The sequence below is a fragment of the Octopus bimaculoides genome, chromosome 11, assembly GCF_046866305.1.
Source record: "Octopus bimaculoides isolate indiv1 chromosome 11, ASM4686630v1, whole genome shotgun sequence".
NCBI lineage: Eukaryota > Metazoa > Mollusca > Cephalopoda > Octopoda > Octopodidae > Octopus > Octopus bimaculoides.
This window is the reverse complement of record NC_142938.1, coordinates 23,175,657-23,186,546: the sequence shown is the minus strand read 5'-3', so window position 1 is coordinate 23,186,546 and position 10,890 is coordinate 23,175,657. Positions and strand designations below refer to the sequence as shown.

The 10,890-nt window shown below is 35.7% G+C and overlaps 2 protein-coding genes across 3 annotated transcripts in view; one reads left to right on the top strand and one right to left on the bottom strand.

The window, feature by feature from the left end:
* The first annotated feature begins 852 nt into the window (after window positions 1–852).
* Window positions 853–4,735, top strand: LOC106871100 (tRNA (adenine(58)-N(1))-methyltransferase catalytic subunit TRMT61A). Its single transcript, XM_014917401.3, has 3 exons — window positions 853–1,302; window positions 3,358–3,627; window positions 4,264–4,735. Exons 1-3 carry the CDS (start codon window positions 978–980, stop codon window positions 4,692–4,694), a joined length of 1,026 nt encoding a protein of 341 aa, XP_014772887.1. The 5' UTR covers window positions 853–977; the 3' UTR covers window positions 4,695–4,735.
* Window positions 4,736–8,812: 4,077 nt separating this feature from the next.
* The window catches only part of LOC106871104 (endoplasmic reticulum lectin 1), a 38,429-nt gene continuing 36,351 nt past the window's right edge, over window positions 8,813–10,890 (bottom strand). For both annotated transcript variants that reach the window (XM_089360588.1, XM_089360589.1), the window contains exon 14: window positions 8,813–8,950. In XM_089360588.1, coding sequence (XP_089216714.1) covers window positions 8,876–8,950 — 75 coding nt within the window. In that variant the 3' untranslated portion in view covers window positions 8,813–8,875. The remainder of the gene's footprint in view (window positions 8,951–10,890) is intronic.

Here is a 10,890-nt window from a genome sequence, read left to right as displayed (position 1 = left end):
GAAAAAGCTCGGACCTTGTGAATTTTCCGAAGTTCTCTCCTCACCCTCCCGTTGCTTTGCGCGCATTTTTTTTTTTACATATTCGTTTCTTACACATTGTTTTACACTCATTCCAGTACTTTTTTCATTTCCAGGTCAAGATGTAAACATTAACCAAGAATTTAATTTAATTTAAGGATTTGCTTGCAAAATCTTATAAAATGACAATGTTCTAAAAGATGTACATGTTTATATGTTTGTAGGAAAATAAAATTTAGTGTTTATTGATAATCTCAGACAGTGCAGCACAATCAGACACTTCAGAGCAACCCTCTGTTTGGTATGGGATAGTTTGGTAAATTCTGTCAGCGTTGTCTGTGTACGGTAGAATCAATGGTAATTTTTGATTGATGGGAAATATAATTACTTTCACTATTTGTTGTTTGTTGGCACTCCGTCGCTTACGACGTCGAGGGTTCCAGCTGATCCGATCAACGGAACAGCTTGCTCGTGAAATTAACGTGCAAGTGGCTGAGCACTCCACAGACATGTGTACCCTTAACGTAGTTCTCGGGGAGATTCAGCGTGACAAGGCTGACCCTTTGATTTTACAGGCACAACAGAAACAGCAAGTAAGAATGAGAGAAAGTTGTGGTGGAAGAGTACAGTAGGGTTCGCCACCATCCCCTGTCGGAGCCTCGTAGAACTTTAGGTGTTTTCGCTCAATAAACACTCACAACGCCCTGTCTGGGAATCGAAACCGCGATCCTATGATCGCGAGTCCGCTGCCCTAACCACTAGGCCATTGCACCTCCACTACTTTCACTATATCTGTTGTAATACAAATCATCCCGCAAAATATTCACCATATACTTCCAGTTACCTCCCTTCATACCACGTGGTTTATCAGTGCTTGTTTGCTATTACACCGCCCTTTAACTACTCATCTATTGATTTATACAGTTTCTCTCTTCTCCTGTTGTCATACGAACTCCGGCATGAGTTTTGCGAACTACAAAGAAACGATAGAAGATGGTGACACTGTCATTTTGTTTCTCGGCTTCGATAACACATTGAGTATCCGAGTGAACAAGGGTGTTACCTCACAAACACGCTACGGAGCCTTGCGTCATTCAGATTTAATTGGTGTGAAGTATGGTTCTCAAATAAATTGCCCAAAGGGATGGCTGTATGTTCTTTATCCGACTCCAGAACTCTGGACGCTGAATGTCCCCCACAGGACCCAAATATTGTATTCTACAGATATCAGTCTAGTTACCATGCAGCTTGACTTGAAACCGGGTTCTATTGTCTTAGAAGCAGGTAAGCTATTATTGCATCACCGAAAAATTAAAATCTTGACGCAATCCTAGTTGAACTTTCATACTTTTAGGGTAAGTAAAATAAGCAGCTGGCTATTGTAGCGTCCTAGAATCTTCAGTGTCATTTTTCTTGTTTTATTATTTTTTTTTTGCCACTTTTTAATGTATGAAACAAAAAAGGTGGGGGGAGATATTAAAAGGGATGTTTAATTGGCAAAATCGCTTCAGCATTGAACATTTAGTTAGGTTTTTGTAAATTCTGAATTTAAATACAGTACCATTTAAATTGTGGAGGCGCAATGGCCCAGTTGTTAGGGCAGCGGACTCGCGGTCGGAGGATCCGGGCGTTGTGTGTGTTTATTGAGCGAAAACTCCTAAAGCTCCATGAGGCTCCGGCAGGGTGTGGTGGCGACCCCTGTTGTACTCTTTCGCCCCAACTTTCTCTCACTCTCTCTTCCTGTTTCTTGAGTAAAGCTGCGATGGACTGGCGTCCCGTCCCGTCCAGCTGGGGGGAATACATACGCCATAGAAACCGGGCCCATGAGCCTGGCTAGGCTTGAAAAAAGGGCGCATAAATAAATAAAGACCATTTAAATTTGGGTAATAATTTACCCTAAGTTGTAGGGACCTATTCCTACAGTAGATGTTAGATGTGGAAAGCCTTATAATACAAATCTAAAACTTATGTACGAAAGATTTGACCCTATCAAAAGAAAAACGACTTGAAAGTACAATGGAGATTTTATGCCGCTAAAATATATTTTGCTCCATCCGGTAATGACACTGTTGAAAACTTATACTTAGAAAACAATAAAAATGCCCTGAAATTATCATCGGTTAATCAGAATTCAAATTTTTTCAACTGAAACCCGGAACTGGTTTTGATAAGCGAAATCCATTATGTATTTCACTGCCGTTATTTATTAAGCACATTGAACAAAATGCTTAGCAGCACTTATTCAGGATCTTTATGAGTTCAACTTCCCTTCCCAGGGAGGAAATTTGAGCTTATAAAAGCATTAGGGGCGTTGTAATCGAATTGCTCCTCCCCATAAAATTTCAGGCCTTGTCCCCTACAGTAGAAAGTATACCTGTTTTACGGACACCTCAGGTTACAGGATTTCATGCTTAGGGAAATTGCAAAGTATGACCATTAATTCTGGGATTCGGTCAGTAATTTCTCGAGAAGAAAAATCAACACCAGAATTAATCAAATGTAATACTTATTTATTCACGTTGTTTTGAATTGATCATGCATTTTCTCTTAGCTTTGAAATTTCAATGACATGGGGTAACCTTTTTTTAGAAGCAGGCCATATGAGACATGGCTCATCATCGAGTAGACTGCACTACTAAAAAATATTCAAGTATTCGTTAGGTTACTTGTCAGAAAGTCCTGTGGGCACAGTTTGCTCATAACTGGTTTAAGTAGTGACTGATCCCATGTAAGTACTATGGTTGACATCCTTTCTGATTAACCTTACCTATAATAGAAGAGGCATAATATTTTCAATAATTAAATAATATATTCATCCAGGAAGTCATTTAAAAAAATTGACAAGCTGATGGGTATATTACATCAAACTCTGGATTTTGTGGCTCCCACATCATGTAGAGTCGATATAGCAAAAATGTGTAAGATTCACCATACTGACATTGGCTGTGACTAGAGAGGGGCACTGGCTTCAAGGATTTTGCCGTCTTGGGTAAGTGTTTTCTACCTTAGATTCAGATTGACTTCAAACTCCTGAGTAAAATTAGATAAATGGAAACTGTGGAAGCCCAAAGAATAGACTTCACCTGTAATTCTGATTTTCCCAAGATTTACTTTAGCTGTATAATTGCTGTGGAATACTCAGCCATTTATACTAATTCAATAAGTAAGCATTTCCATTGATTGAACAGTTGGAATACTCAGTGTTGAAACAGAGAATCCATTTTCCCTATGTACATCAGAAAGGTTCTCTAAAAACTTTACATTATGATATTAAAAATTCTTCTTGGGCTGCCATGAGGAGTTGCGTTACATTTTACACCATTTTTTCTTCTGTTTTAGGTACTGGAAGTGGTTCCCTTTCACATGCTATCCTTCGTACAATTTTACCAACTGGTCATTTACATACTTTTGAATTTCATGAACAGAGAGCTGAAATAGCTCTCAAAGAATTTAAAACCCATGGAGTATCTGACTATGTGACAGCAGTATGCAGAGATGTCTGCAAGGATGGATTTGGTGTTGAAGATGACATGGCTGATGCTGTCTTCTTGGACATGCCATCACCCTGGGAAGCCATTGTGTTTGCCAGTAAAGCATTGAAAAAACAAGGTACAGTGTTAATTTTGATAGAAGTGATTTAGTGTAGGTAAGAAGTTTACTTCATGATCACGTAGTCCCGGGTTTGTTTCCACTGCATGATACTTTGGGTATTTATGTTCTATATGCTGCAATATGAGTGAAATTGATAGATGAAAACAACACAAGCCTTTTGGGTGAATTGAACTTGTTCTTTAGATATTTCAGTCTTGAAGGTGATGCTTCTTACTTTAGCAGCACTCAACTTACGGTTTGAGTAGTTCTTCTGACTGTACTTCCCATTTGTTATTTCATCTGCTTTGTCTTTCCTTTGTACAAAATATCTAAATTGCTAACTATTAAGAAAATATTGATTCAAGACAACTTTTTAGCTTTCAGTGTTGAATTCAATTGTTAGAATAGGGAGAGATCAATGCAGAATGAATTACTGAGATATTTAAGAATTAAATGTTCCTTTTCAAAGTGTGTGTAACATCAAAAGCAGAATCAAGAATGAATAAATCTTTAATATCTTATCACTTAATACACTTAACCAGATGTAACTTGCTATTATATATAAAATTTCCTGTTAAATATGTATACATGCATGTATATATGAATAATGTTTATTCTTAGGGTTTCTGAATTTCTGCTTTTATATTTATTTAGGTGGAAGAATATGTACATTTTCTCCATGTATTGAGCAAGTCCAAAAGTCACATGAAGTATTAAGAGAAAATGGTTTTGAAGATTGTTCAACTGTTGAATGTCTGGTACGGAATTTTGATGTTCGAACAATAAACATTCCAATTCCTTGTCTTGGCAGCATAGAAGATGAAAACACCATGTTAACAAACAAAAGTGAGAGTACTACAGAAAATAAGATCAAATGTTTAGAAAACAGTTTACAAGAAAATAATGAACTTGAAAAACAACAGACTGATAAAGAATGTAAAAGTGCAGATAATAATGGTACTTTTTACAGTTATGATTTGGTTGGGCGTAAAACAAAAGATTATTTCCAGGTCAAAAGTGGTGTACCTCCAACTACAATGCCAGGTCATACAGGATATCTAACATTTGCTTCTCTCTATCTATGACATATGTACATATACTAAAATAAATACATTTTATTTTGAAATTTTCAGCTTTTTATTTTATAAAATAATTTATTCTGTCATATTAGTTTCATTCACAAAGGCTGTAATTTTATTTTTTACAATCAAATTTTGAACAATAGTATATCTATAACGAAATACTTCAGCAGTATTTTGACAAACAACTACAAATTGACTCCATTTGATGTTACAGAATCTTATCCATCCATAAATAAACCCATTTTCAGAGCTTCAACTTTCATCAAGAGCTTCATTACATATAGACTAGGTCATATCCCACTCAACAAATATTTCAAGCATCTCAACAGTAGTTCCTGATGGACCAGAGGCTTTCTGTGTCCATATCCTTAATAGCCTTATCTACAATACAACTGTCAAATCTGATAGCTAATGCCTCTGTTAGGTCCATATTAGGAAGACTATCCTTTTACCATACATTCTCTACATTTAGCAGTCTTTCATAGCGACACTTCCATGCCTCTTTCTTTTCAGAGTCACTAAATGCAAGTGTACTTATCATCCATCTGGACATACTTCTCTTTAATACACTGTCTTGCAATCCAGGACACCTCATACCTCTGGTCCTCATACCACAGAACATGGGCAAACTTTCAGCTTCTCCTTTAGCTACCTAGTATAGTTCTCTGTTATGCCCCATTCTTCCAGTCCTTCCATGTCTGTTTCTTTCCTCTGTGATACTCTCTTCTTCACTGTTCCACCATCATGTTGGCATTTTGCTAAATTAGCCATAAATATATATACTGACAGAGAAAATTAGTTGTTCCATGGAAGCAATAGAGGTTCCACTGTTGGCAATTCCCATTAGGATGAAACTAGTCCAGTGTTCTAGCTTTGCTTTGCTCATAGAACAGTTATCTACCCTGTCAGTATATGGCAATGTACTTTTATGCAGCTATAAGTGGTTTAACTCTTGTTTCTAGCAATATATGTGCTCCTAGCACATAGTCACAATTAGCGATGACTAAATTATATATACATATACATACAAATATATTCGGTCATCCCATAAACGTGTTTTTTTTTTCAACTGCATGAACTAAAAGTCAGAGGGGGATGGGATAACCTGCAATTTACTATGAAAGCAGGTAGTAATTTTACTTTGTATTTATTCTTTAATGCAAGTTTTGAAGAGTGCAGTTCGATTTTAATGGTTATTTTTTCAAAGCTTTAATGGAAGTGACAAAGGAGCATATTTTGCTTTGAGTTCAATAAAGGCAACAACACAATGGAAAGTGCAAGGAATATTAATGCAGTATATGGGGATTGGGCAATAAACGTAAGCCAGTGTCAACGGTGGTTCCAGAAGCTACAGCTTAGAAGATGAGCCTCATCCTGGAAGATCTGTAGAGCTTGATGTCCTGCAAACCCTGGTGGAACAAAATCCCATTGTAACTGTAGAGGAACTAGCAGAGAAGCTTGGATTTGGTCACTCAACCATTTATCAATGTCTGTGTGCTATCAGAAAAGTCAACAATTTGGGTCAGTGGGTTCCTCAAACTTTCTGAGCCTAATCACATGCAGAGAGTAAATGAGCGCTCTTCTTTGCTGTCACATCTCATGAATGAACGTTTTTTGGACTGGTTACTAGAAATGGGTTCTCCATAAAAATGTCAAGTGCTGAAGACAGTGGGTAGGGAAAGGAGAAACACTAGCACCCCAGGTTTTCACCCATGTTTGGTGGGATATGAAAGGTTTAGTTCACTGAACTTTTAAACCCAAACCAAACGATAACAAAGGAGATCTACTTTGAGTGGCTTAAGACAGCACTAGAAGAAAAATTACCATCTTTGGTTTCAAGATGAAAGGTGTTCTTCCATCAGGATAATGCTTGGCCACATACAAGCAAGGATGACATTCCAAAGGCTGGAGCAGTTTCAATGGGAAATGATGTCCCACCCACCATATTTGCTGGACATTGCTCCCATCTGATTATCATTTGGATGGAAAAAACCTGAATTCTGTAGATAAGGTCAGTGGAGGAGTATTTTCCATCATGGGCAAGTGAATTTTGGAAGAGGGCCCTTGCAAGTCTACCAGATAGATGGAAGAACATTGTAGAAAATGAAGGAGAGTATATTTTAGATTAAAAAAGGACTTTATCTTAATTTTGAAAAATAAAAGAAGTGTAAAAAAAACTGCATTATTTATGGGATGAACCAATATATATCAGGATGACTCCTAATATGTAATCTAGTGTATGTGCAATATTAAAAATCAAACATATGTATCAAAAAGTTTAATAAAAAATAACTTATTTACCGAAGTTTTAACATCATCTCCTTTGGAATAGTCACCTTGCACAGCAATACACCAGTCCCAGGGTTCCTGCCACTTTTGGAATCTGTCCTGGAAGTTGAGGGCCTTTTATGATTCACTCTAGATCTTGACAACAGTGCTAAAATGGGAAAGTGATGGAAGTCTGCAGGTGCTAAATCTGCTAATCCAGGAACTTTTTGATACCACCTCGAAATTGAAGTAAGGTACTTTCTATTCAGTCATCTCTCAAAAAAGTGAACAATTCAAATTACAATTTGTTTTATGTTCACATTTATATATATATATATGTATTGCATAAGGCAATGGTGGAAGATATCTGATGTGCTATGCTGTGGGATTGAATCTGGAACTATGTAGTTTCAAAATGAAATTTTTAGCCACACAGCCAAGCTTGCATATATACAATGCTACTCAGTCAAGTATGAAGTGATTAAAGAGCAAGATGTAGAAAACAAACAGGATATATCAGTTTATATATGTGGTAATTTCAGTTGAACCACCACCCTTTTAGAAGACATATCAAAATGTGTCTAGGTTTGTACATAATGTTTATTATTAGTACCACACTGGAAGGATGTGGCCATATTAATAAAGAGTGAGGAATATGTAAATTCCTATTACTCCGTGAAAAAGAAATCTCATGATATTTTTTGGAATTTAGCATAATGCCAGTGTTTTGCTAATCTCAGTAATTATTTTTAATACTTTAGTCATCAGTTTTCTTAATCAGGATTGACTTTAGGCTGTAATCTACATTCCATGTTTAATTACCCCAAACAGAGTCTTGAACATTCAGGAATATTATTACAATGTCATTATATTGAAACTATCCCATCAGTTTCAATATTCATATTGGTTTCAAATTTTGGCATAAGACCAGCAATTTCAGGGTTAAGTCGATTACATTGACCTCAATGTTCAATTGATATTCTATTGACCCCATAATGAAAGGCAAAGTCGACCTCAGTAGAATTTAAACTCAGAATGTAAAGATGGATGAAATTCTGCTCAGCATGATTCTGCAAGCTTGCCACTCAAGTTTCAATATTCATATTAGCCCCAAATATTGTTGGGATCTACACCACTAGACATAAGTGCACCAAAACAGTAACTGTCTTGTTCCAACTGAGTTCACCTAACCCACTTCTTCGGTGACCACCATGAACCTACAGGCACATGAAGGAACTTCTACATGAACACACAATTTGCAAGAAATATCAGAAAATGGACAGGACATATTGGATAATATAATCCTAGATATCATAAAAAGAAAGGATAGTCACAGTTAGAATGTTTCTAATAATAGATCTGCTTGGCCAAGGCTGAAATGGAACTAAACAAGAGATGTCACTATCAAAGTTTCACTACCACAAAGCATCATATTTCTTGGTGATGCTCCATAGAGCTCTCAGAATTTGCTGTTACATACATCACACCTAGAAAGAGATGCTAGAAGTATAACTTAGAAAAATCTTTTACTTGAAGAATTCTAGTTGAACAACTCAACCCCAATACTTATTTTGGAAAGCCTGGTACTATTTTGTTGAATTGCTAAGTTATGAGGACACACCAACACTGGTTAGAGACACACACACATATACATGATAGGCTTCTTTCAGTTTCCATCTCCCAAATCCACTCACAAGGCTTTAGTTGGCCCAAGGCTATAATAGAAGACACTTATCCAAGGTACCACACAGAGGGACTGTACCTGGAACCATGTCGTTGAGAAGCAAACTTCTTACCACATAGCCATGCCCTTACATATCTATGTAATGCAAATAAAATGAAACAATACATTGTTTTTATAGATTTTTTTTTTAATGTATAAAAATATTTTAGTTTCCAACACTAATAATACTGCTTCAATCTCCAGAAACTGGCATCACTCCATATTCATCAGCTTTATCTAATAGAGAGCAGAACATAGTTGATTCAATCTGAAACAAAAACCAAAAAAAAAAAAAAAAGCAAAGTTTACAATTTTTATCAAGAATTTTGTTGCTAGAATTGTTTGTACACATCTATTATATATAGAACTTTCAAGAAAAAAAAATTGTCTTATTTCATTTATTTACTTTTTTAAACAAAGTTCAGCAGCTGAACCTTCAAGTCACTTGCCAAAAGGGACTCCAGAAACTTTGCTGAATTGAACCTACCTATGTACATATATAGGGATACAGATATTGTTTGTTCACTGTCACCAAGTATCTCAATTCTTCAGTGGTAACTAGTTTATGATTGAGGTATTTTAGTTTGTAAGGTACTATTTTTCCCTTGAATTTGTGATTTCAGAGAAAGGTAAGAAATTCTTCATATTTTGCATCTTTGGTATTTTGACTTTACAGTTTGAATTGTAGAATTGTCAATCCAATCGAAATATTGCAACAGCTAACAGTGAAATATAGAATTTAAAAAAGGCTTTTTCGACTGTTATCAAGTCTTTGAGAACATTCACGTCTATTTTTCAAAAATATATAATTTTAAATAGTTTGCTTTGTTTTGGACTGAAATTTTTTTGTATTTTAACATTTTTGAATAAACTTTTTGTATACAAAAGCTGAGACAACTATACTTCACAATTGTTATATTGAAATGCTTGTCTTCTAATATTTGTGAGTCCATCAATTAAATATTCAATCCTATTAAATGTTGGCCTTCCTAAACATGAAATAATATGATAGTTCCAGCCCTAAATAAATTTAACTTGTACTTTTAAAGAAGTCTTTTAGGATAATATGAAATATTGAACTTCAGATAGAATAAAGTAAAATATAGCTATGAATAAAAGGTGTGTAGATTATAAATTTTGATTGAAGAGATGGGGTCTCAAAACAAAAAGTTGCAGGGAGCCTCTGAAAGTCATGCAACTAGTGAGACCCATATTAATGTATATATCATATATTTTGGGATAGTACTGCTACTGCACATTCTAACTCCTAGACAATGGAAAAAGCTGAAGTCTGATTGGCAACAACAACTCACCAACATACTACAACCACTGGTTTACAACTGTGCTGTTTCTTTTTTCTGTCATTTCTATCACTATATCAATGATCCTTGCTCCTCTGAACTTCTTAGCTGCATGCCCCACATCCTTATTTTGTTTCATCAGAACTACTATCCTCTGGAATTTCCTCTTTGTACTTCCTTATATTTTTCCTGCAGACCTCAATCTCATTGATCTCACTTCACTGTTCACTAGGGCCAACAAAGGTGATGGACACTCCCCACTCCTCTTATGACTAATAGAAAACTTAGACTATGACAGTGAGCTTCTACACTACTGCTTCTCAAACATTCTGACTCCATGGCACACAGGCGATTGAACAAAAACTTACTGCTGCACTCCCATAGAAAGTTAAAAATCACTAGAGCACTATGTATTGAAAGCTTAAAAAACAAAAAAAAAAGAAAAGAAAAATGTTTTAAAGTTAAAAATGTAGAAAGAATATAGGAAACTATTACTTATCTTGTTTTATTAATAATACTTTGTGTCAAAATTGTGAATGACATGTTTTTGAGACAAACATTATTATGGCTTTTCTAAAGCCTTAAAAATATTCTAAAAAATGTGCAGTGCACTTAGCAGTATTCTTTGCAACACACCAGTGTATTGTGGCACATCATTTAAGAAATACTGCCTGTACTGTCTTTAAGTATGGCCACACTGAACAGTTGCCCGGGTCCTCACAGGTCTAGGGGTCCAATTCTAATCTGTACATACTCTGGTTTGCTGTCAATAAATATATACTATTGGGTTCAGTGCATTAATTAGCCTAGGGACTTATAATGCTGGTAAGACAATCCTGAACATTGCTCTACACAGTTGTTCAATTTGTAAGAAAAAGCAAACAAATCTCTCTCAAATCACATCCTA

What these genes read in the sequence shown, in the direction of transcription:
- LOC106871100 (XM_014917401.3), top strand. Translation starts at nt 978, where the DNA reads ATGAGTTTTGCGAACTACAAAGAAACGATAGAAGATGGTGACACTGTC. An exon ending in TTCTATTGTCTTAGAAGCAG is followed by an intron (nt 1,303 to 3,357) that starts GTAAGCTATTAT and finishes CTTCTGTTTTAG; the next exon opens with GTACTGGAAGTGGTTCCCTT. An exon ending in TAAAGCATTGAAAAAACAAG is followed by an intron (nt 3,628 to 4,263) that starts GTACAGTGTTAA and finishes ATATTTATTTAG; the next exon opens with GTGGAAGAATATGTACATTT.